The 27,821-nt window shown below is 51.7% G+C and overlaps 1 protein-coding gene across 1 annotated transcript; it reads right to left on the reverse strand.

Moving 5' to 3' along the window:
* On the reverse strand, positions 1-27,610 carry LOC133360412 (muscarinic acetylcholine receptor M2-like). The gene is made up of 3 exons (XM_061579127.1): positions 27,477-27,610; positions 3,352-3,697; positions 1-2,916 (listed from the first exon to the last, which is right to left on the reverse strand). Exons 2-3 carry the CDS (start codon positions 3,583-3,585, stop codon positions 1,066-1,068), a joined length of 2,085 nt encoding a protein of 694 aa, XP_061435111.1. The 5' UTR covers positions 3,586-3,697; positions 27,477-27,610; the 3' UTR covers positions 1-1,065.
* Between the last annotated feature and the right edge of the window lie 211 nt (positions 27,611-27,821).

A 27,821-nucleotide genomic window follows, 5' to 3' on the forward strand; every position in this document is an offset into this window, starting at 1 on the left:
CCCACATTTAGAATCAACATCACGCGTTTTTGGCTGCAGTGATAAATTCCGCGTGATGATGATGATGATGATGAGAAGCCACTTCGTTGAACTATCATTTGTGATGGCCTGGCCGCTTCTGAAAAAGAGCAACTAGATCGCCTTACCTGGTCAAATAAAAAAATAGTTTAAAAGTGTAACGCACGATATATGTGCGTTTGTATGTGGAATGTATGTCGCGCACCATACATTGCCAATCATGCTCATGGGAGGTGCGGGGGCCAAACACCAAACTAAAAACACAACAATCCGTTCCGAAGAAATCATTTTCCAATCTATGTGAGTCTGTGGGTCTATGTGTGAGTCTCTGAGTCTCTGTATGAGTCCATGGGTTTCTATGTGAGTCTGTGGGTCTATGCGTGAGTTTGTGGGTCTCTGTATGAGTCTATTGGTTTCTATATGAGTCTGTGGGTCTCGATGTGAGTCTGTGGGTCTCTGTGTGAGTCTGTGGGTCTCTGTCTAGGTCTGTGGGTCCGTGTAAGTCTGTGGGTCTCGATGAATGTATGTATCTTGCACTTCGAGGAGGGGAGCGGTGCAGAAAAGTGTTGCGGAATCCCGCTGTAGTTTCCGTGACGTGTATCCACATACTCCGATAAATGTGCCCGACAGAGACGTGCCAGAATGTGGTTGTCTCTGTTCGCTTGCTCGATCTTCGGATTTGATCGCAACAGATGGCGGCACTGTGTGGCGCAAGCCGCGTCTGTACGAAGGCAGGCCACGTCGACGACATTGAGACGAATGATGACAATACGACGACTGCTATCATGATACACGAAGCTACTCTTTACCCAGCAAGTCCACGCAGAGTCCCCAAGATATCTGCTACACGAGGGTCCTTGCTACATTGGGATGTTCGATCAAACACGGTCATGGGAAGGTGAAACACGGCCATCGGGCAACCCACGGATCCTACAAATCCACCGTCGCCACCACCAGCCACCACCACTACCACCCGCCACTACTACCATCACCACCGCACTACAGCCTCTCCCGAGTGGCCACGCGTTCCTCCCCATCCGGGACTCCTCATCTGGCTGTGCCGATGTCCTTGTACTGGCAGAGGAGCAGGCGCTTGAACGTCTTCTTGAAGGCGGCGTTGCAGAGCGCGTAGCACGCGGGGTTGATGGTGCTGTTGATGTAGCAGAGCCAGTAGCCGATGATCCACACGGCGGCGGGCACGCAGCGGTCGCAGAACGTGGTGATGAGCACCATGACGTTGTAGGGTGTCCACGTGATGATGAACGCCAGCAGGATGGCGAAGATGGTGCGGGTCACCTTCCGCTCGCGCGCGGCCGCCTGCCGCTGCTTCTTCTTCTTCCCGGCGCCGCTCTTTCCGCCGAGCGCCTGCCCGACTTGCTTCCCGACGTCCGCCTGACGTTGCTGCTGCTGCTGATGCTGCTGTTGTTGCCTCGGCTGCAGTTGCTGCTGCTGTTGCTGCTGCTGCTGCTGTTGCCGCCGCTGTCGTTTGGAAGCGCCGCTGCTCACCGCCCCGTCCGTTCCATCGCCGTTGCTCGCCGAGGCTGCCGCTGCCGCGGTGACGTTGACGTTGGTGGCAGCGGCTACGGAGGCGGAGGAGAAGGAGGACGAGGACGTGGTGGTGGTGGTGGCCGCGGTGGTGGCCGCGGTGGCGCTGCCGGTGCTCGTGGTGGTGGCCGCGTCGCTGCTGCCGCCGCTTGCCACCGGCGGCGTCGTATCGATGACCGTCAGGCACGTGGCGTTGCTGCCGCCCGCGCAGCGCGTCACGGCGCGCGGCGCGGACGCGTCCCCCGTGGCCGCCTCGTCCTCCTCCTCCTCCTCGGGCGTCGAGTCGTCGTCGTCGTCCTCCTCGTCGTCGTCTTCCTCGTCGCACAGCTCGGGACCCTTCTTGGAACTCGGCGTCTGCGAACTCGACTCCGAGGTCTCCTTCTCCCCGTCGCACCTCCCCTCGCCGGTAGCCGCGGCAGCAGCAGCAGCAGCCGCCTCCTCCTCATCCACCACCATCACCACCACCACCGCCGCCGACTCCTTCTCCTCCTCCTCCTCGGCGTGTCGCTTGCAGGAGGCCTCCAGCACGAGCAGCCCGTTGTTGTCGGCGTTCTTCATCACAACCACAGCCGTCGCGTCCGACACCTTCGACTTCACGCAGCCACTACCACCACCACCACCGCAGCCAACACCACCACCACCGCCACCACCACCACAGCCACCACCACCACCGCAGCGCTCCGTCACCAACCGCCGCGTCAGCCTGAGCCGCGAGAGGATCGCGTAGCGGCCAGGCTGAGCACCACCGCCACCGCGTCCCGACGCCTTCCTCCCCATCTCGCCGCTCAGCATCTTGCCGATGGCGTCCGCCTTCCCGCGCCTCGTCCTGCGACTCTTCCCGCGGCGTCCCACGCGGCTCCTGCTCGCCCGGGACACGCGCGCGTACAGCGCGATCATGATGGCCACGGGCAGGTAGAAGGCGGCGATGGCCGTGCCGAAGGTGGCGGCGGGGTTGGACAGGAACTGGATGCTGCATTCGCCGTCGGGCACGGTGCGCTCGCCCACGATGTGCTGCCAGAAGAGGATCGCGGGCGCCCAGAGCACGAAGGAGAGCGCCCAGGCGCCGGCGATCATGCAGCCCGCCGTGCGGGTGGTGCGGCGGGTCGGGTAGGCGAGCGGCTTGGTGACGCAGAAGTAGCGGTCGAAGCTGATGATGAGCAGGTTCATGACGGAGGCGTTGCTCGCCACGTAGTCGAGGGCGAGCCACAGGTCGCAGACGAGCGCGCCCAGGGGCCAGCGGCCCGCGATGATGTAGAGGGTGTAGAGGTTCATGGAGAAGGCGCCGATGAAGAAGTCGGCGCACGCCAGGCTGAAGAGGAAGTAGTTGTTGACCGTCTGCAGCTGGCGGTTCACCTTCGGGAATCGGAATCAGCGGAATGTTGGTTTAGACTGCAGCAGGAGGAATCCGGTGAGCAGCGAAGCTCTTTACTTTTTGTTAAACAGATGTCCAGTAAGGGGGGCAGCAGGGGTAAGAGCGTTACAACAACAACAACAAATAATACACAAACACGATCGGAGTGCACAATACAGGAAAGGCAAATAAATAACAGCTAAAACATACAAATTACACTCAAACTTCCCCATCCTACCGGGCAGAGCCCACTGAGCTATGAACTCACTTTTCAGACGCGACCTGGCTATCACAATGATAGCTCAACAACGTGGCTTACCACCATCGTTTGGAAATTAATATGAGCCCAAATAATCTGAATGGTCCATATAATCTGATCAATCCGAGTCATGTGAATAATCCGAATCATCTAAATAACCCATCCATGCATGTTTCACCTTGATGGAGACCATGACGAGGATGTTGCTCACCACGGTGACGAGGCTCAGTGAGCCCGTCACCATGGCGATGAGGATCACCTCGAAGGTCTGGTAGGGACCGCCCGTCGCCGTCGCCATCGCCAGCGACGTGCCCGCGGTGCCGTTGACGGCCGCGTCCACGGGCAGGGAACCGTTGCTGGTGTTGGCGGACCCATAGGGACCCGGGTCGCCCAACAGAGTGAGGTTCTCCATGATGTTGATGAGATGATCGGGGAGATGTCTTCTGATGATGATGGTGGTGGTGGTGGTGGTGATGGCTATGATAACGACAATGATGATGGTGGTGGTGATGTTGAAGCCAGTCCTGTGGATAGAGAGAAGACGAGATGGAGGTGGGTGCGTTATTTCTCGAAAGGATTTGTCTTCAGTCTCCAACAGGGTTGACAAGCATTCGAGAAGGAGCTCCTGCCTGTGGGGTCACGGCGGCTGCCTGTGGGGTCACGGCGGCACCCGTATGGACGATCACAGTCTCCTAGAACGCGGTGGTAGTTGCGTTCCTGAAACACACCACGTTATGGAAAGATCACGTTGTAACAACCATTGATTCAATGGGAATTAAGGTGTTAGGGGGTACAGTATAGTGGAGTGTATATTAGTGTAGCGTATTGTTTACTAGTGTATAGCGTGGCGGTGTAATGTATGGTGTAGCGTATAGTGTTGTGTATAGTGTATTATATAGTAGTGTTATCTATAGTAGTGCATGTCTGTAGTGGTTTGTGTGTGTGTGCTGAACTTATTTCGCAATATATGTAGCCAACCATGCTGATCGGGGGTACGAAGGCTGTGAAGAGTTGGCAGGATCCTGCTGACAAAGTCATTCGACTCGGTGAGTCGTTTTTGGGTAGCACAAGTGGAATCGTAGCAGTAATAATAACAACGATATTATTATTACGAGTAATGTAATACAATGTACGAAGTGTCACCCATTGTATTTGAATGTCACGCTGCATGCGATCATTCATCCTCGCAGAGCGAGGGGCGATTGTGATCGTCGCTGCCCTTCTCGACACACAGAGTCCCTCTCTTCTCTCGCTCTCTCTGCCTCTCTCTTTGTCTCTCTCCCTGTCTCTCTCCCTGTCTCTGTCTCTCTTTGTCTCTCTCCCTGTCTCTCTCCCTGTCTCTGTCTCTCTTTGTCTCTCTCCCTGTCTCTCTCCCTGTCTCTGTTTCTCTTTGTCTCTCTCCCTGTGTCTCCGTCTCCCTGTCTCTCTGTCTCTCTGTCTCACTGTCTCTCTGTCTCTGTCTCTCTCCCTGTCTCTGTCTCTCTGTGTCTCTGTGTCTCTCTGTGTCTCTGTGTCTCTCTGTGTCTCTGTCTCTCTGTCTCTCTGTGTCTCTGTCTCTCTGTCTATCTGTCTCTTTGTGTCTCTGTCTCTCTGTCTCCCTGTGTCTCTCTCCATGTCTGTGTCTCCCTGTCTCTGTCTCTCTGTCTCTCGACGGCGCGTTCGTTGGCCCCTGCACGGGGGTCAGGGCAGGCTGAGGAGAGGCGTGGAGGAAGGGAGGGAGGGGGGGAGGGAGGGGGGGAGGGGGGAGGGAGGGAGGGGGGAGCGCCTCTCAGTTTCCCCGGGGCGAGCGGCGCGCATCGTCACCCAGGGGTCGCGCGCTGCCAATTACAGAGGTCAGGAGGCAGCAGGCCGAGGTGAGCCCGCTTAGTTAGAGCCGCGCACTCGGGGAGAGGGCAGCGTGCGGCGGGGGGGGGGAGACGGGGGATGGAGACGGAGGGGGAGGCGGTGGGGGGTAAGGAAAGACGGGGGTGGTGGGGGGGGCATGGTGGGGGGGACGATGGAGGGTGGGAGAAGAGACGGGGGGTGGTGGGGGGGAGACAGTAGGGGGGGGGGGGGAGACGGTATTGGGGGAGGAGTCTCTGGGGGGGAGAGGGGAGACGGGTGGGGGGAGCAGACAGTGGGGGCAAGACGAGGGGGGAGACGGGGGGAGGCTAGACGGGGGGGGGGGGGGGGTACAGACACTGGGTGATGTCTGCTCACAAGGGGCTCACGAGGGGCTCACAGGCAGTGGGGGTGCGGCTGCCCCCCCCCCTTCTCTCCCACGTGGCCCGGCAGCCTGCCGCTCTTTGGCTGCCCCCTTTACAGGCATCCGGGTTTATTTTAAACAAAACTTAAATTTTAAACGTAATTTAATAGCAAAAATAATAATACATTATATTAAATGTGAGAGGGAATGGAGTCACTATGAGATGTCTTGGTGACGACAAAATATACAACAAACTGTTCTGTAAAAGATTACCTAAAGTGGACAGAAACTCAATACACGCAATGATGAAAACGAATAAAAGGTGTTTACCCCTCGAGCAATAAACCAGAATGTGCTACTACCCCTATCACTACCCCTATCACTACCCCTATCACTACCCCTATCACTACCCCAACCCCCATCACTACCCCTATCACTACCCCTATCACTACCCCTATCACTACCCAACCCCTATCACTACCCCAACCCCCATCACTACCCCTATCACTACCCTTATCACTACCCCTATCACTACCCAACCCCTATCACCACCCCAACCCCTATCAGTACCCCTATCACTACCCCTATCACTACCCCTATCACTACCCAACCCCCATCACTACCCCAACCCCCATCACTACCCCAACCCCTATCACTACCCCAACCCCTATCACTACCCCAACCCCTATCACCACCCCAACCCCTATCAGTACCCCTATCACTACCCCTATCACTACCCCTATCACTACCCAACCCCCATCACTACCCCAACCCCCTTCACTACCCCTATCACTACCCCTATCACTACCCAACCCCTATCACCACCCCAACCCCTATCAGTACCCCTATCACTACCCCAACCCCTATCACTAGCCCTATCACTACCCCAACCCCTATCACTACCCCTATCACTACCCCTATCACTACCCAACCCCTATCACCACCCCAACCCCTATCAGTACCCCTATCACTACCCCAACCCCTATCACTAGCCCTATCACCACCCCAACCCCTATCAGTACCCCTATCACTACCCCAACCCCTATCACTACCCCTATCACTACCCAACCCCTATCACTACCCCAACCCCTATCACTACCCCTATCACTACCCCTATCACTACCCCTATCACTACCCAACCCCTATCACTAACCAGCCCCTATCACTACCCCAACCCCCATCACTACCCCAACCCCTATCACTACCCCAACCCCTATCACTACCCCAACCCCTATCACTACCCCAACCCCTATCACTACCCCCAACTCGATCACTACCCCAACCCCTATCACTACCCCCAACTCTATCACTACCAAACGCCTATTAGTACCTCAACCCCTCTCACTACACCTATCACTACCCCAACCCCTATTACTACCCCAACCCTTATCACTACCCCAACCCCTATCACTACCCAACCCCTATCACTACCCCCAACTCGATCACTACCCCTATCACTACCCAACCCCTATCACTACCCAACCCCTATCACTACCCCCAACTCTATCACTACCCTATTAGTACCTCAACCCCTCTCACTACCCCTCACTACCCCTATCACTACCCCTACCCCTCACTACCCCTATTGATAAACCGACCCATATCACGATCCCTGCCCCAACCCCTCCTCACTCCCAACTGCCCTCCTGTCACCATGAGTCCACCACCACTTTTAATAACAACCCACCCACCCTTTACTGTCATCACGAGCATCTCACGTACAAGATCATTGCTGTAAAGCGACTCGGATTAAGGCGGTGGTATATACACTTGTAAACGATCATATTTCAACAGTCGCATAGAGAAGATAATGATTTAGATGGCAGGGAGCGTGCTACAAGGGTTGAGTGACAGTGCTGGAGGAGTACTTTACGGAGGGGGTCACTCAGGGGCTAGAGGGGAGGGACGGGAATGAGTGGAGGGGGAGGGAAGAGGAAGGGAGTGGCGATGATGGAGAAGAGGTGGTGAGGCTTTAAGAGAGGAACGGAAGGAGGTTGAGGAGGGGACTGCTTCATGTACAGGGGCAGTGTTTAGTTTATAGGTAGCAGTGCAGAGTCTATGGGCAGTGTTTAGTTTATGGGCAGTGCAGAGTCTATGGGCAGTGTTTAGTTTATAGGTAGCAGTGCAGAGTATATGGGCAGTGTTTAGTTTATGGGCAGTGTTGAGTCTATGGGCAGTGTTTAGTTTATGGGCAGTGCTGAGTCTATGGGTAGTGTTGAGTCTATGGGTAGTGTTGAGTCTATGTGCAGTGTTTAGTTTATAGGTAGCAGTGCAGAGTCTATGGGCAGTGTTTAGTTTATGGGCAGTGTTGAGTCTATGGGTAGTGTTGAGTCTATGGGTAGTGTTGAGTCTATGTGCAGTGTTTAGTTTATGGGCAGTGTTGAGTCTATGGGTATTGTTGAGTCTATGGGTAGTGTTTAGTTTATGGGCAGTGTTGAGTCTATGGGCAGTGTTGAGTTTATGGGCAGTGCTGAGTCTATGGGTAGTGTTGAGTCTATGGGTAGTGTTGAGTCTATGGGCAGTGTTGAGTCTATGGGTAGTGTTGAGTCTATGGGTAGTGTTGAGTCTATGGGTAGTGTTGAGTCTATGGGTAATGTTGAGTCTATGGGCAGTGTTGAGTCTATGGGTAGTGTTGAGTCTATGGGTAGTGTTGAGTCTATGGGCAGTGCTGAGTCTATGGGTAGTGTTGAGTCTATGGGTAGTGTTGAGTCTATGGGCAGTGCTGAGTCTATGGGTAGTGTTGAGTCTATGGGCAGTGTTGAGTCTATGGGCAGTGCTGAGTCTATGTGCAGTGCTGAGTCTATGGGTAGTGTTGAGTCTATGGGCAGTGTTGAGTCTATGGGCAGTGCTGAGTCTATGGGTAGTGTTGAGTCTATGGGCAGTGTTGAGTCTATGGGCAGTGTTGAGTCTATGGGCAGTGCTGAGTCTATGGGTAGTGTTGAGTCTATGGGCAGTGTTGAGTCTATGGGCAGTGCTGAGTCTATGGGTAGTGTTGAGTCTATGGGCAGTGTTGAGTCTATGGGCAGTGTTGAGTCTATGGGCAGTGCTGAGTCTATGGGTAGTGTTGAGTCTATGGGCAGTGTTGAGTCTATGGGCAGTGCTGAGTCTATGGGCAGTGCTGAGTCTATGGGCAGTGTTGAGTCTATGGGCAGTGCTGAGTCTATGGGCAGTGCTGAGTCTATGGGCAGTGCTGAGTCTATGGGCAATGTTAAGCCTACGAGCAGTGTTGAGTCGCAGTGTTGAGTCTATGGGCAGTGCTACTCAATGTACAGGGGGTTTTATTCCAGTGGAGGGGTGCTAGGAGGGATATTTGAAGTTCGTTTTCAAGCAGAGACGACGCGTACTACATTCTTTGCACCCGCAGGATTAACCATGGCGTCCATTTTTGTATTCGAACCGCGAACCTCTGCAACAAGGAGCCCCCCCTCCACCCCGCGTCACCGCCCCATCTCTACCTGCATCTCACAACGTTGCGAACAAAGATCCGTTATGTGTGCAAGTATCATCTTCGTGACACACGCAGCACGCACAGCACGCACACAACACATCGAGATTGGTGTCATTCACCAAAATCGATGCCGCCATCAGCAGCCGTCGCCCCTCTCCCTCCCCGGTGATCACGGACGGCGCTCGCTCGCCTCCCATTCTCCCCCCTCCTCTCGCGCTCGTCGCTTTACAAACTTTGGGCAACGCAGATCGCTCGCGAGTGCCCCCCCCCCTCTCTCTCTCGAGGGGCCGCGCGATCGATCGGAATCACGGGTTTCACACTCGCCCGCCGACTCGGGAGGCGCCGTGTGCGACGATGGGACACATGGCCCCGTCACTTCTCTCACTTTCCTTGTGTGTTTCGCTTCTTTTCCTTGCCCCGCACCTACGATTAGCGCGGTTAGCTACTGACGGTGCGAAAGAAGTTCCACACATATACACGACTTTACACTACACTATGATACACTACACTATACACTATACTATGATACACTACACTATACACTACACTATGATACACTACTATACACTACGGCACATGGATTCTTCTTCTTGGTTCTTTCGGTAAAGTCACTTAGAATGGAAATAATAAAATAATAAAATAAAAATAAAACATAATAAGATAATTATAACGACGTTTCGGCCACAACGCAAGCAGCCGTCATCAGGTGAAGACCAGGTCTGTCGGGGAGACAGCGTGACCTGAGGACGGCTGCTTGCATTGTGGCCGAAACGTCGTGATAATTATCTTATTATGTTTTATTTTTATTATTTTACTATTTCCATTCTACGTGACTTTACCGAAAGAACCAAGAAGATGAATCCCTGCAGTCACGAAAGCTTTAAATCGAAATGCACACGCATTGTTTTATGTTGTTGTTTAGCCGTTCTGTTTCACGCATTCAAATGAACGTCCGTCTGTGTCGCGAGGTCACGATCACTGCGGTGGTGGTCTTCTTCTTCTCGTACCTTCCTACGGATGATGCAGATTGCAGAGCAACACGAACAATTCACACATCCAGGTGGTCAAGGCAGAAAGCGGCGTGAGGAGCGGCGGAGTGTATCGCTGTGATGTCTCCTTTGTGCTTGTGGATCGAGGCATTGCGTTATACGGTCTGTTCTGGATGACCACAGTCGGCACACGACTGGAGACGACTTAACATAATTCATTTAGTGCATAAGGCTTCCGCATCTGCTGCCATGGTCTGTGCAGTGGATGCAGTTTAGGATGGACCGTGAGTTTCATGTAAGATCCAACCTATAAACCCAGGCGTCTTCTGCGTTGGGTCTTTCTGTTGTAGCCATGGTCAGAGAGGGAAACCAACCTTCATCAAGTGTGAAGTTGCGTTGCTAGCGGCGCCGTGCCGCAGTGGCGAGGTGCTAACTACGTCGCCTCGTATGCAGGGGGTTGTTGCCTCGATCCCAACCCTGACGCATGCTGTAGATTTGGAGTTTGCGTGTCCTCCAGGTCCTCCGATATTTCTCTCCACATTTAGAATCAACATCACGCGTGCAGAGTCTTTGGCTGCTGCTATAAATGCCCACGTGATCAGCCACTTCGTTGAGCTATCATTTCTGACCAGATCGCTTTTGAAAAAGAGCTAAATAGTTCAGTGGGCCTTACCTTGTAAAACAAAAAAATGGTTTAGTTTGAATAGTTTTCGGTTTATTTGTATGTATTTTATGTATTTGTTTTATATATGTTTGTATAGAGCGCTGCCACCTTTACTCAAGGCGCGCGCGTGCTACATAACACAATTTAAAAACGGCAACAAAAATCGAGTGACTGATGGCAGGGCAGTGCAAATGGCTCAATAAAAGTTATATTTGAACTGCGAATGTCTGCATAACGAGTGGCGAACGTGGGAGCGCCTGCCTATGGCAGTATCAGCAGTAGTATCAGCATCGGCAAAATCAGCAGCAGTATCAGCAGAGTGGCAGCATCATCGCCAGTTTATATTTATATATCGACTCGCTATAACCTCGCGACGCCGCGTCCGCTCTCACTGGGCCAGGGGCCCGGGATGACGAGCGGGGAAGCGGAGTAATTCCGTCCATGCACGACAGGGAGATTCGCTCACGGCCCTTCCCCTGGAATAGACGATGAGAGAGTCGCCTTGCAGATCTACCAACCGGCTCGCCATTGAGTCTGCCGGATCGTTCTGCGCTCTGCGCGTCAATGAGTCGGCTCCCGACCCCTATGCTCTGTGGCTCGTCGTCAAGGGTCCTGGCTGCACTCCGACCACGCATCGGCCAGGCGACCCGGTCTGTGCACAGCACTTGCGACGTTCCTCGCCAATAATACAGTGACGACGAAGACGGCGGTTTCTAATTTGAAGGCAACGCATTCTCCCGGTCTGCCGTCTGAGTTTGATCAACCTGGAACCGATGCAGAACTCGAGACCCTGCCAACAACGTCGAGGGCAGAGGTGTCGATTGCACGACTGCCAAATAAGACATCGCCGCTCAACTACATCCACGCGTCGATTCTCAAATCACGCTCGGACGTTGCTTGCGCCGCTGATTGTCCACCTGGAAAATCTTTCGTTCAGCGAAGGGCTGTTGCAGCCGTTGTGCCGGAAGTTCCGCAGCACTGAAACAGCTCTGCTAAAGATCACCGATTACTTCTACAAGGGCATGGATGACCGGTGTGCCGCAGCGTTGGTTAGCCACGATCTCTCAGCCGCCTTCGACGCCATCGACCATGAGATATTCATTGTGTGGCTAAGGTCAAGGTTCGTTAAGCTGGACGACGAACAGTCATCGCCTATCCCGTGCAGTCGAAACGTCGTGAGAATTTGTATTGTTTTATATAAATTTTATTTTATTATTTCCCTTCTACGTGACTTTTACCGAAAGAACTAAACTATTGTTTATTTTACCAGGGAAGGCCCACTGTGCTATGGAGCTCTTTTTCAGAAGCGACCTGGCTATCATAAGTGATAGCTCAACGAAGTGGCTTGTCATCATCATCATCACGTGAAAATTTATAGGAGCAGACAAATACTCCAAACGCGTGACGTTGATTCTAAATGTGGAGGGAAAAAACTGGAGGAACCGGACAGAGACTCCACACCACCAAGGTGAGAGCGCGAGACCGACACGCACACTCCAAATATACAGCAACATTATTGTTGGGATCGAACCCATAGGATCTCCTGCAAAGCAAGCGAGGTAGTTGACATCTTCTAGCCACCGCGGCGAGATGTTAACCAGGGCGGCCCGCCCTGTTCGAATCGAGAGCCTCTGCCACCCACCCCGGCAAAACGATGAATGAAGTCACGGAGCCAATGTTCTCTAAACGTCAGATTTACACGCGGCGCGCCCTACCCCTCACCACCCCACCCGCTCTCGGGCTTCTGCTGAGCGAGTGAATAATTACAGCGCCCTGATGGCATTTTAATCCCCTATTGACGAGGAAACAAAATCCATTAACGAGGACTCTCACTGCGGCCTGCGCCGCGACCACGCAGCAATGGCGAGCTCGAATCGCAGACGCCATCCTCCACAATGTGCCCATATAAACCTCGTCCTCCCTCTCCAAGCGTGTACGTATGTGTTGAACTTCTTTCGCACCGTACGACAGCGACCGGAGACCGCAACCTGTCGCAACGTGTCACGGTTCGAAGCTTGCAGGCCACCCTGATGAATATATGTGCGTATGTTGAACATCTATCGCACCACCGTATGTAGCCGACCGTGATAATCGGAGATGTGTGGAGAAAGACAATAAACTAAACAAAAAAAGCACTTCGAAAGAAATTGGTTTTCAATTTAGTATAGTGGTGTAGTGTATGGTGGTGTAGTGTATGGTGGTGTAGTGTATAGTGGTGTAGTGTATAGTCGTGTATATGTGTTGAACTTCTTTCGCACCATACATAGACATCCATGCTAATCGGAGGTGCGGGGGAAGGACACCAATCTAAACACCAAAAGCAGCTCTAGAGGAAATTAGTTTTCCACTTCGATTATTTGAAATTGCATATCTCCAGTGGCGTCCTAATATCGGAAGGAAGAGCGTTCCAGACAATCGCAAAAACGCATCTGAATGCGTGCGATACAGTGGTCGTCTTCTTTCAATGGTTAACCAACACACCCAGCCACCCATCCACTATCCACTCAGCCATCTAAACCACAACCCATCCAGCCAGCCACCCATCCACTATCCACTCAGCCATCTAAACCACTACCCAGCCAGCCAGCCACCCGACCCTCTACCCAGCCACTCAAACCGCGACCCACCCAGTAACAACCCAGGCACCACCCAGCCACCCACCCACACACTACCCACACACTACCCACCCACTTCCCATCCAGCCACCCACCCACACACTACCCACCCACTTCCCATCCAGCCACCCACCCACACACTACCCACACAGCCACCCACCCAGCCACCCACCAAGCCACTACCGACCCAGCCACTCATCCATCCACCCTGCCACCCACGAATCTCACGCACACCACCCATCTCGCCCAGCCATCCACTCTCCTGCACCACACATCCACCCACACATCCACCCACACATCCCAACTACTGCCACTCACCCTGCCAAGCACCTCACGCATCCGTCCATTCACACCGAGGCACCGCACATATCAACGCGCGCTCATGAATCTCTGCTCACGGCTGTGATGGAGTGGCGCTCTGTGGCGGGATCTGTATGTGTGTGCACTTCTTTCATACCGCACGTAGCCAACCGCTCTAATCGGAGGTGTGGGGTGGGGGTGGTGGGGGAGAGCGGTGGGGTAGCGGTGAGCGCGCTGCACAGGAACCCGGCGACCCGAGTCCGAATCCCGTTCACCCCCAACAGCGGTGACGATCATCTGAACCGGTCCGACGCCTCCCCTAGGTCGAGTCAGCCTCAAATGAGTACCTGGTACGGTGTGTAGTAAACATCGCCACTGGAGAGATAAAGGCGGCCGGGCGTGGTGCTGGTCACCCACCCCCTCGTCGGCCTTCATAGGTAATGCTCGCTGACAGCACTTGCCCCGACAGTCTGTTTCGGCTAAATGGGGGATCTTTGTTTTGGGGTGGGGAGGGTGGGGGTGGAGTTGGATGGGCGGGGTGGGGGAGGGTGGAGTGGGTGGGTGGGTGGAGGGGGTGGGGGAGGGTGGAGTGGGTGGGTGAGTGGAGGGGGTGGGTGGGTGGTTGGAGGGGGTGGGGGAGGGTGGGGTGAGTGGGTGGGTAGAGGGGGTGGAAGAGGGTGGAGTGAGTGGGTGGGTGGGTGGAGGGGGTGGGGGAGAGTGGAGTGGGTGGGTGGGTAGAGGGGGTGGGGGAGGGTGGAGTGTGTGGGTGGGTGGAGGGGGTTGTTTGATCTCCAGATTCCCAACGGCACGCAATCACCGCATGGTCTCGGTGTGGGAGGCGCGCGATGAACGCGGTGGTGGAGGGGGTGGGGGCAAGGAGGGTGGGGGGCAAGGAGGGTGGGGGGCAAGGAGGGTGGGGGGCAAGGAGGTTGGGGGGCAAGGAGGTTGGGGGGCAAGGTGGCGGAAGTGATTCGAATCGGAATCTTTGTTACCGACTGGAGGAGGATTCCGATGAGCTATGAAGCAATTTTCATCGATGTCCAGTCGTGACACGGGGTGAGAACGTTACACAACAAACAGTACAAAAACACGAGAGGAGTGCAAAGTGTAGGAAAAGTAAACATATCACTTCAAAATATTAAAATACAACTTAACACGTAGCAGGCTTTCGCGACCAATATAATCCGTAATTCAGTTTCTTTGGGTTAGATCACGTGAATGTGAATGTGTCGGTAACTCCGCCATCAGCCGACAGCCAATTAGCCAGGGTCGTCACGTAAACAGAACGTGGCAATTCGTTACTAGTACAGCACTAGTGTGTAGTAGTGTAGTGTGTAGTGCAGTGTATAGTGTAGTGTTTAGTAGTGTAGTGTGTAGTGTATAGCATAGTGTATAGTGTAGTGTTTAGTAGTGTATAGTGTAGTGTATAGTAGTGTAGTGCATAGTAGTGTAGTGTGTAGTGTAGTGTATAGTGTAGTGTTTAGTAGTGTAGTGTGTAGTGTAGTGTATAGTATAGTGTATAGTGTAGTGTTTAGTAGTGTATAGTGTAGTGTATAGTGTAGTGTATAGTGTAGTGTATAGTGTAGTGTTTAGTAGTGTAGTGTATAGTGTAGTGTATAGTGTAGTATTTAGTAGTGTAGTGTATAGTGTAGTGTATAGTGTAGTGTATAGTGTACCGTTTAGTAGTGTAGTGTATAGTGTAGTGTATAGTGTAGTGTATAGTGTAGTATATAGTGTAGTGTATAGTGTAGTATATAGTGTAGTGTATAGTGTAATATACTAGTACAGCACACCGCTTGTGTGTTGGAGAGCCAAGCCACGACATTTACAATCTGAGTACGAAGTTTCGCCAGTAATTACAACCAGCTTCATCAGGCGACCGCCAGATTTGTGGAGAAATCTTTATTTAAATAGTGGGGTAGATGTGATGACATCACTTTGCGAGCCCTTTTTGAGCGAAGTGAAGGGGGATCAATGAATGCATATAAATGACAATGAGAATCCATTGCCGGTTGGGTTATTTATTTGGTAATCAACGTACATTATGCAAGCGCATTGTTCTTGGACCTCTTGTCGATTGTGTGCACTAAAATAGCCGTTACTGTTATAAGGCTTTGTCACCTATTCCGATTCTTGTTATCGGGAAGGTTAAAAGGCATTTAGAGGGAATCCTTAGGATTTTTGATTTTACGATGTTGTAATGAATTAGCGAAGTATAGTGCAGTTTTGCCAATAAGTATTTCACGGATCAACAGAGCCCAATGTCGATTTTTTTCTTGCATGAAGTGATGTGAGATTGGATTTTAAGGAGAGGTCACAATGGTGGGTCCTGTATGGTACATCCAGTGCGAATCGAATAGCAGAATGATGAAGCGGATTAAGTCTAAATTTTGACTTAAAGCTTTTGTGACTGCAGGGATTCATATTATTGGTTCTTTCGGTAAAGTCACGTAGAAGGGAAATAATAAAATAATAATAAAAATTCAGTGGGCTCACATGACATTGACTTCTCCAAGACAGAGGTTCTCCGCAAGCCATCTGGCTACCATGAGAGATTCGTTCATGAGGCTATCCACATATACAAACACAGAGACAATTTAAATCGAGAAGATGGATTCTGGCTTAGCAATCATTGGAAGGATTTGATAAACCATTTCGGGTCTTAATTGATTGTGTTCACGCTAACGGTGACTTTCAGACCGCATTCCATTCTCTTCCTCTACCCCACTCGTCCATCTGACCAACTGCCAAATCGCTGTCCGTGGTGCTGACGTTTAGAAAAAACTGCCACTTTTTTCAAATTTTCTTGATGTGGATTTCACACCTGATGATGATTGCTTGTGTTGCAGTCGAAACGTCGTGATAATTTTATTGTTTTATATTTTTATTATTTTATTATTTCCCTTCTACGTGACTTTACCGAAAGAACCAAGAATACGGGTTGAGTCTGTTTAGTGATTTATTACGAACTGATCTGTAAGCAGCATCATCGTAGTCAAACAGTGGTAGAATGATAACTTCAACAATTTGGAGGCGTATTCGAATGAAAAAACAATGTGTCAAAAAAAATGGGGTTGGAATATACGTTTTGAATCAATCAGTAAACACATTGTTCAATGATATTGTTTCTGATATGAGTGAAGATAATTAACTGGATTTTTGTTTGAGGAATAGACCATGATCCCTGTTTTTTGGGATTTAGGAGCAAATTTAGTGAGGACAATTGATGTTGAATTAAATCATAATCGTGTTGGAGATTCTGTTTGACTTCGGTAGGAGATTTACATGATACCAGTATGACAGTGTCATCAGCAAAGATATTTAATTCTGTGTGAGTTCAGTTTAATACAAGATAGTTGAAATATGATGAGAACAGAATTGGACCCAGCATGGAACCTTGTGAAACACTCTTTGTTATTTAAATATTTATGAACGAGATGTTATCACGATGCACCTTTTGAGGACGGTCTCAGAGGTAGCTTCAAAACCATTTATCGTATTCTCTGAAAATTTTAGTTGACCAAGTCTTGTGAGTAGAATATCATATCAAAGACTTTTGACAAGTCGAGGAATAGTGCACAGCAGTAGTGGCCTTTATCCAGGTTACTGAAGATGAAATGTCACACATTCACCATTGCTGAGGTGGTGCAATAATCCTCTTGAAGACCAGACTGTTTACTGTGAAGGAGATTGTGAGTTTTTAAGTAGCAGTTCATTTGTGATTTAAATATTCTTGTCATAGATAGAATAAATAATACAAATAATTACAATTTCACGACGTTTCGATTGCAACACAAGCAATCGTCATCAGGTGAAACATATAGCGTTAGAGCTGCCGATAGCAGTTAGTGCTACTGTGGGTGTAGGTTTAGCGATAAGGAGGAGGAAACCGGAGAACCTGGCAAAAGAGGGGGAAAGAAGACAAACTCCACTCACTCGAGCACACTAACACACACACTCACTCACACTCACACACACACTCACTCACTCACACACACACTCACACACACACACTCAGTCACACACTCACTCGCACACTCATCACACACTCACACACTCACTCATTCAGTCACTCGCACACTCACTCGCACACTCACTCACACTCTGCATAACAGAGGGAGAACATACAAACTCCACTCACTCACACTCGAGCCCACTAACACACTCACTCACACCCTGCAGAGCAGGGGAAGCACGTAAAATCTCCACATACACACACTCACATAAACAAGATCACTCAGTCACTCAGCCACTCGCACACTCATTCACACTCTGCATAACAGAGGGAGAACATACAAACTCCACTCTCACAGACACTTACATATACAAGATCACTCAGTCACTCGCACACTCACTCACTCGCACACTCACTCACTCAGTCACTCGCACACTCACTCACACTCTGCATAACAGAGGGAGGACATACAAACTCCACTCACACAGACACTCACATACACAAGATCACTCAGTCACTCAGTCACTCACACACTCACTCACACTCGAGCACACCCACTAACACACTCACTCACACTCTGCATAACAGAGCGAGAACATACAAACTCCACTCATACAAACTCCACTCACGATAGGCACTTCTCTCTGTGAGGTCACGACACTAAAGACAAAGATCCCCCACATAGCCTTAACCGACTTTTGGGACAAGTGCTGTTAGCGAGCACCTATGAAGGCCGGCACAGCACACGAGGGGGTGGGTGGCCAGCACCACGTCCGACCGCCTTTGTCTCTCTAGTGGCGATGTTTATACATCAAAGCAGGTAATCGTTTGAAGCTGAGTCGACCTAGAGGAAGCCCAGGAACGATTAAAATAGTGATGGTTACTGGCGTTGGCCGTGAGCGGGAATCGAATTTGGGTTGCCGGGTCCAAAGCGCACCGTGCTTGCCGCTGCGCTAGCGCTCCCCACACATAAGAGACGACTCACCCATACACACACACGGGAGCATGCAAGTACAGTACAACTGTGGCGTTTGCTGTGCTGCCCGCTACGCAGCCTACAGCAACCCTGTTGTGCACAGCGCTCGCCTCTCTCAGCATTCTCCGATCTCAAAAGTCGAATTGGTTCTGCAATAGCGGCAGCTAGATTTATCTATATAGTAAAGAATATGAAATTGGAATTACATGTAATTAAATAAAATGGAGATAAGGAATTTATTGAAGTAATTTTGTTGAAAATAGTAAAAGTTTAAAATCTGTTCACTCGGGGATCATAACGGACAGTAACGTTAATGAAGATGATGGCGATTATGATGATTGCGGTGCTGATGATGATGGCGATGACACGCAGACTCACAAAGACCCATAGATGCACACAGAGACCCATAGACACTCACAGAGTGCCACAGATATCCACAGAGGCCTACAAACTTACACAGAGACCCATAGACTTACAAATATTCACAAAGACATGCACAGAGACCCACAGACACGCACAGAGACTCACAGACTCACACAAAGATACGCATACTCACACAGAGACCCATAGACACGCACAGAGACGCACGGACTCACACAGACCCACAGACCCGCCCAAAGACCCATAGACACGCACATACTCACACAGAGACCCACAGACACGCACAGAGACGCACGGACTCACACAGACCCACAGACCCGCCCAAAGACCCATAGACACGCACATACTCACACAGAGACCCACAGACACGCACAGAGACGCACGGACTCACACAGACCCACAGACCCGCCCAAAGACCCATAGACACGCACATACTCACACAGAGACCCACAGACACGCACAGAGACGCACGGACTCACACAGACCCACAGACCCGCCCAAAGACCCATAGACACGCACATACTCACACAGAGACCCACAGACACGCACAGAGACGCACGGACTCACACAGACCCACAGACCCGCCCAAAGACCCATAGACACGCACATACTCACACAGAGACCCACAGACACGCACAGAGACCCACAGACTCACACAAAGATACGCATACTCACACAGAGACCCACAGACACGCACAGAGACGCACGGACTCACACCGACCCACAGACCCGCCCAAAGACCCATAGACACGCACATACTCACACAGAGACCCACAGACACGCACAGAGACCCACAGACTCACACAAAGATACGCATACTCACACAGAGACCCATAGACACGCACAGAGACGCACGGACTCACACAGACCCACAAACCCGCCCAAAGACCCATAGACACGCACATACTCACACAGAGACCCACAGACACGCACAGAAACCCACGGAGACTCGATGAGGCTCCAAAGTACTGTTCCTCACTCATTTTCAGACGAGAGAGAGAGAGAGGGGAGCGTCGCTTTAGCCGATGAGACCGAGTCAGCGTGGAGCGAGGTGAGGGCCGCCACGAGTTTCAAGCCATTTGGGGTTTAGACATCAGCACGACGGCGATGGGGGGTTGAGTGTTCCTCGTGTCTGCATTGCCAGGACCCCGCGCGGGGCCTTGACAATGCAGAACCACACCGCCCGACTCTGTCCTTCGTATCGATTGACGTCGTTTCGATATCCCTCGTTAGCGCCTTTCAGTGAACGCATCCCCCCCGCCGTGATGTAAAGCGGGGTATTGCCGCTCTGTCGCCTTCCCCGCGCGTGCTCACGACTCTGCTCTGTTGGGACATTGTTGCGTAAGAGGGAATTCATCAGCTAAAAGGCCCTGATGCCATTTGTGCAATCAAATTGCCGTCCGTAATGCTGTTACTCTCGATAAACCACACGTCACACACACACACGTCACACACACACACGTCACACGTACATACACGTACACACACACGTACACACATACACACGTCACACACACACGTCACACATACACACACACACATACACACGTACACACGTACACACGTACACATACACACGTACACACGTACACACACGTACACACGTACACACACACATACACACGTACACACGTACACACATACGTACACACGTACACACACACGTCACACGTACACACACGTACACACACACGTACACACGTACATACACACACATACACACACGTGCGTCGGACATACAAATGCAACGACCCCCGTATACCCTGAATAGACTGTTGGGGGGAGTGCTGTTAGCGAGCACCTATCATTGTACATTAAGGGATGGGTGGCCAACACCACGCCCGGCCGCCTTTGTCTCCCAAGTGGAGATGTTTACACACCGCACCAGGTACTCATTCGAGGTTGAGTCGACCTCGGGGAGGTCAGGACCGGCTCAGATAATCGTTACTGGGGTTGGGCGACCGAGTTCGTAACGCAGCGCGCTAACCGCTACACTCCCGCTTCCACACACACAGACACGCACTCACACACACAGACACACGTCCATACATAGCCCTAAGTTAGTAACTGATTCGATGTGTAAGACATTAGCACTGGAGAAGACAAAGGCGGCCGGGCGTGGTTGCTGGCCACGCCACACACATATAAAACAAAAACCCCCGTATAGTCTCATCAGAATGTTGGGGCAAGTGCTATGAGCGAGCACCTACGACGCCTACATATCCCGTGATTATCACGGTTGGCTACGTATGGTGCGAAAGAAGTTCAACATCTACACATTGAAGTCGACCGAGGGAAGGCCCAGTCAGTGCCGGTTCAGGTAATCGTCTCTGGGGTAGGGAATGAGACTCGGGAAGCCGGCTTCGTAACGCTCCCACGCACACACACACGCATGTACCTAGTCAAAGATCCCCAGTTTAACCTTAACAGACTGTTGGGGAAAGTGCTGTAAGCGATTAGCAGCACCTATGAAGGCCGCCACGGCACACGAGGGGTACCACGCCCATCCGCCTTTGTCTCCCCCCCCCAGTGCTGATGTTTTAACACGTCGCAACAAATACTCATTTGAGGCTGAGTCAACCTAGCGGATGCCCACGACCAGTTCCAGACCTACACCACGGATCGTAGGGTTCGTAGCGCAGTGTGCTAACCACTACACAAACCGCTCCCCATAACAACACGTCGTCACGCAAAGACAACGACCGCCCCCATCGCCCGCCACGGACTGTTGGGGGGGCACAAGGCAGAGGTCGCAACCGGGTACCCGATACCCGTACCCTACCCGATACCCGGCTACCCGTACCCGGCCGGGTACGGGTAGCCGTTTGCGACCCTGGTGTGGCCGGGTACGGGTAAGGAATCAAAACCCGTTTGCGACCTCTGGCACAAGGGTTGTGAAGGGAGCAGCACCCAGACACGTCAGGAGCGGTGGCGCAGTGGTTGGCGCACTCTGCGCTACGCACTGCGTTGGATATCCTCGTCCATGGCCACCGACATCTGAGCCCCCCCGCGCTGGGCCTCCTTGAGGCTGATTCAGCCCTAAATGAGTATTTGTTGCGATGTGCAAAAACATCAGAACTGGGGAAGCCAAAGGGTCCGGGCGTGGTTTTTAGCCACACGACCCCCTCGTGTGCTGTAATCGGCCTGAGCACGCAAACACAAATACAATGAAGGTCTCCGGTGAAGTTTTATCAGACTGTTGGGGCAAGTGATGTGAGCGAGCGCCATTGAAGGCTTACATCAGCACACGATTAGCACGGTTAGCTATGCACGGTGCGAAAGAAGTTCCACATACATACATTGTGGCTGAGTCCACCTAGGGGGCGCCCTGGCCCGATTCAGATAATCGTCACTGGTATTGGCCGTGAGCGGTAATCGAACTCGGTTCGCCGGGGTGATAATACAGCGCGGTAACCGCTACACTACCCGCTACACTACCCGCTACACTACTACTCCCCGCACACGCAGACAAACATCCCACGTGTAGCCTCACCAGACTGTTGCAGCGCCTATAAATACCAACGGGGCACACGGAAGTGTGTTCGGCTGCCTTTGTATCCCCAGAACTGCTGTTCTTTACGCATATGGCACAAGTTACGCATCCAAATGTATTATACATATAAGGCTGAGTCGACCTAGATGAGTTCAGACACCAGTTGCCAACCCGCTGTAGGTCGACCTGCAGCAGTCGGGTGCCGGCAATCCACGCGCTGTTGGCCATCCCCTACCCGAGCTCGACTCCTGCCATCGTTAATTTGTCTCTGTAGCATCAACACCTATTATTACACGATGCCACTATTTTAATTTTACGAGATAAGGCCCCACTGAGCTATGTAACTCTTTTTCAGAAGCCACCTGGCTATCACAAATGATAGCTCAACGAAGTGGCTTCTCATCATCATCATCACGCGGAAATGTGAAGCAGCAGCCAAATGCTATGAACGCGTGGCGCTGAGTCGAAACGTGGAGGGAGAACCCGCAGGAGCCGGAGAAGAACGCACGCCATCACAGGGAGAGAGGCACGCAAACTCCAAATATACAGCAGGAGTCGGCAGGGTCGGAATCGAACCCACGATCTCCTGTATACCAGGCGAGATAATTAACATCTCGCCACGGCGACACCTGGCACGGGCCATCCCCTAGGTAGGCTCGGACTAAAATGAAGAGCTTCGTTTGGTTCGAATCCGGCTTCTCCACACGCCACAGATTATTCGGGAGGCTGCTCATCCCCACGATCTCCTATCCCCTCTCATCTCACTCCACTCCCCTCCACACATTCTCCTACCTATGAAGGCCGGCACGGCACACGAAGGGGAGGGTGGCCAGCACCACGCCCGGCCGCCTTTGTCTCCCTATCGCTGACATGTACACAATGCATGAGATACTCATTTGAGGCTGGCTCGACCGAGGACAGGACCGGGAACGATTCACAGATTCGCCGCTGGTGTTGGCCGTGAGCAGAAATTTTACGCGGGTCGCCGGGTTCGTAGCGCAGTGCGTTGACACGGACACAGCCACACACAGACACAGCTACACACAGACACAGCTACACACAGACACAGCTACACACAGACACAGCTACACACAGTTACACACAGACACAGCTACACACAGACACAGCTACACACAGCTACACACAGACACACAAAGACACAGCTACACTCATACAAAGACAAGGACCAACGTATAGCCTACATAGACTATTGGAACAAGTGCTGTTCGCGAGCGCCGATAAAGGTCGGCATGGTGTAAGATGTTGTTGGGCCAAGGACCCACGCCCGGCCACCTTTGTCTCCCCAGTGTTAATAGTGCACGCATCACACCAGCGACTCATTTAATGCTGAGCCGACCTATGAGAATCCATGAACAATAACCGGTTCAGATATTTGTCATTCGCCACTGACACACGTACACACACAGGTACACTGACACACGTAAACACACACAGGTACACTGACACGTACACACACACAGGTACACTGACACACGTACACAGACACACAGGTCCACTGACATACGTACACACACACAGGTACACTGACACACGTACAGACACACAGGTACACTGACACACGTACATACACAGGTACACTGACACACGTACACACACACAGGTACACAACAACAACACAACAACAACAACCGCCATTCGCCACTAAGTGGCGGTGACGTCACCATGACGCTTGTGCCAGGCCAAGTGCACCTTGAGGCCACGTGAAGTGTCGAACGCCCGCTGGCAGGAGGTCACGGGGCAGACCCAGCAGGTGCCACGGGTCGACTGACCGAGATGACCGAGATGACTGAGATGACTGGCTGATGCACCACCTTTGCCCCCTACTGTACCAACTTGCTGTGCTTTAGCCACCCGGCGCTCCGTTTGTTGTTGTGATCGTCGCTCCTCCGCCCTCCGTTGTTGTTGGAGGGCGACTGCCTCCAACTGCCCAGTAGCGTCCTTCACGAGCCTCCTCCACTGAGGCAAATCTTGACACCGATGGTACCAGTCATCGGCAAGTCCATTCAGCTCTACGTCCTCCTGTACCACATCACTCCATCTCTTCTCTATCCCGTGCCGCGCCCGTTTAGCTCCCTCGATCCGGCCGAACAAAAGCTGTTTAGGCATGCGGTGGCTGGGCATGCGGGCTACATGACCCAGCCAACGCAGCCTTGCCTGCCGGAGGAGCTCACCGATGGGACTTTGCCCAGATCTTTCAAGGATTTGTGAGCTCCTCACACAATCCAGCCTGGTTAAACCCAGGATGGATCGTAGGCAGGCCAGCCTAAATGTTTCCAACCGGCGAAGATACAGGTACACTAACACACGTACACACACACAGGTCCACTGACACACGTACACACACACGCAGGTACACTGACACACGTACACACACACACAGGTACACTGACACACGTACACACACACAGGCACACTGACACACGTACACACACACAGAGGTACACTGACACACGTACACACACAGGCACACTGACACACGTACACACAGGTACACTGACACAAGTACACACACACAGGTACACTGACACACGTACACACACACAGGCACACTGACACACGTACATACATACAGGTACACTGACACACGTACACACACACAGGTACACTGACACACGTACATACACACACAGGCACACTGACACACGTACACACACACAGGCACACTGACACACGTACATACATACAGGTACACTGACACACGTACACACACACAGGTACACTGACACACGTACATAGAGACATACGGTTGCTGAACGAATACATTATGAGTTTGCACTCATTACACACAAGCCACAAATGAACCACAATGCCTTGCTAATCTCGTCAAGGGGCATGAACCATCACGCGAACTCCGATCATCTTCGCTGTAGCAGCTTTTGGCTCAGCCTTCGAACAAATATGGTCGTTGCATCGCGCGCTTTCAGATGCGCTTCTTCGGCCGTCTGGAACGCTCTTCCTTCAGATATGAGGAAGAGACTCGAGCTCATTTCTTTAGAACTGCTTGTTGTGTTTAGTTTGTTGTTCTTCCACCGCACCTCAGATGAGCGCGGTTGGCTACGTGCGGTGCGAAAGAAGTTCAACTCACAACACACAGGCAGACGTATGCAAGACTACTTACACTGACATGACAAAGACGAAGATCCCCCGTATAACCTGAACATACTGTTGGGGCAAGTGCTGTTAGCGAGCACCTACGAAAGCCTGCACGGCACACGAGAGGGTGGATGGCCAACACCACACCCGGCCATCTTTGTCTCTCCAGTAGCGATGTTTACACACAGCACCAGGTACTCATTTCAGGCTGAGTCGATCTAGGGGAGACCCATTATCGGTTTAGATAACCGTTGCTGGTGTTGGCATCAGCGGGAATTGAACTTGGGTCGCCAGGTTCGTAGCACAGCGCGCGAACCGCTCCACTACCGCTCCCTATACAAAGACAAAGATACCCCGTATAACCTGAACAGACTGTTGGGGCAAGTGCTGTGAGCGAGTAGCACCAATGAGGGCCGGCACAGCACACGAAGGGATGGGTGACCAGCACCATTCCCGGCCGTCACACCTGTCACACCTGTAGTGTCATACCTGTAGTGTCACAGCTGTAGTGTCACACCTGTAATATCACACCTGTAGTATCATACCTGTAGTGTTCACAGTTGTCACACCTGCAGTGTTCACACCTGTAGTATCCCAGCTGTAGCGTCACACCTGTAGTGCCACACCTGTAGTATCACACCTGTAGTGTTCACACCTGTAGTATCACACCTGTAGTATCCCAGCTGTAGTGTCACACCTGTAGTATCCCAGCTGTAGTGTCACACCTGTAGTGTCACACCTGTAGTATCACACCTGTAGTGTCACACCTGTAGTGTCACACCTGTAGTGTCACACCTGTAGTGTCACACCTGTAGTATCCCAGCTGTAGTGTCACACCTGTAGTGTCACACCTGTAGTATCACACCTGTAGTGTCACACCTGTAGTGTCACACGTGTAGTATCACACCTGTAGTGTCACACCTGTAGTGTCACACCTGTAGTGTTACACCTGTAGTGTTCAGGCGAACTGACCTGCGCGTTGGCTCCGCGTGCATCCCCTCCTTCTCGTACTATTATCATACCCCGCCTTCTCGTCCGTCAATGATTTACAATATATCGACTGCCAGTAATAGTGTGTATGTTGTAAGTGATAGTATATATTGTGATAGTATGTATTGTAAGTGATAGTATATATTGTAAGTGATGGCATATATTGTAAGTGATGGTATATATTATAAGTGATGGTATATATTGTAATATGATAGTATATATTGTAGGTGATGGTATATATTGTAGGTGATAGTATATATTGTAAGTGATAATATATATTGTAGGTGATGGTATATATTGTAAGTGATAGTATATATTGTAAGTGATAGTATATAGTGTAGGTGATGGTATATATTGTAAGTGATAGTATATATTGTAAGTGATAGTATATATTGTAAGTGATAGTATATATACGCTGTGTCTATTATTACAGACTTTGTCCTCGGAAGGGGAGCTGCCGTCATTTGCCACCCCACGTCTCTATATGTCGCACGTGCCACATCTTCGCCTACCCCGACGCGTATTGCATTACTGACAGCATCTGGTAGCGTTGTTATTATGACAGTATACACACATACTGTCTTCGCAATCAGAGCGCACGGTTAGATCCGGAATGCTCCCTCGCCTCTAACCCCCCCAGTATTGTCCATCACCAACATCATCACAACCATCGCCAACCACCACCATCACCACCACCAACACAATCTCCACCACCGTCACCACCACCATCACCACCACCACTATCAAAGACGTATAGCCTGTAACAGACTGTTGGGACAAGTGCTGTTGGCGAGTAGCACCTCCAATTAGCACGGTTGGCTACGTACGGTGCAAAAGAAGTTCAAAGTACATATGAAGGCCGGAAGGCACAGGAGGGGGTGGGTGGCCAGCACCACGCCCGACTGCCTTTGTCTCCCCAGTGGCGATGTTTACACACCGCACCAGGTACTCATTTGAGGCTGAGTCGACTTAGGGGAGGTCCAGGACCGGTTCAGATAATCGTCACCGGTGTTGGCCGTGAGCGGGAATCAAACCGGACTGGCCGGGTTCGTTGCGCAGCGTAGCGCTAACCACTGCACCACCGCTCCCCATCACCACCATCACCACCATCATCATTACCATCATCATCACCACCATCACCACCATCATCATCACCAATTCCGTTGATTATAAAAAATAAAAATGTAACTCACCTAGACGATCCGACTCTCAGTGATTAAATATCGATGAATAATTCCTTCCCAGCGTCAGTCACATTGCGCGCACTGCAGTCCACCTCCCCACGGCCGCCTTTGCATCCTCCGCGCCCCCACCTCCCCGGCGACCCCCTCCACCGCGGTGTCCGCTGGCGATGTTCCTTAGCGGTCCTTCTTCTTCCATTGTTCCCCGCGGCTTTGCTTCCCACGCATGTCACGAACACCCCCCCCCCCCGGGGGTGAGGTGGGGTGGTGGTGGTGGTCGTGGCTATTTCGCGTAAAATATTTAAGAAAATAAAATAAAACAATGATTTTTTTTAATTCAATATCTAAACATGATCT

Source organism: Lethenteron reissneri, chromosome 68 (assembly GCF_015708825.2).
Source record: "Lethenteron reissneri isolate LAM-NWPU_2019-01 chromosome 68, ASM1570882v1, whole genome shotgun sequence".
Lineage (NCBI taxonomy): Eukaryota > Metazoa > Chordata > Hyperoartia > Petromyzontiformes > Petromyzontidae > Lethenteron > Lethenteron reissneri.

What these genes read in the sequence shown, in the direction of transcription:
- LOC133360412 (XM_061579127.1), bottom strand. Translation starts at nt 3,585, where the DNA reads ATGGAGAACCTCACTCTGTTGGGCGACCCGGGTCCCTATGGGTCCGCC. An exon ending in TCGTCATGGTCTCCATCAAG is followed by an intron (nt 2,917 to 3,351) that starts GTGAAACATGCA and finishes CGATTCCCGAAG; the next exon opens with GTGAACCGCCAGCTGCAGAC.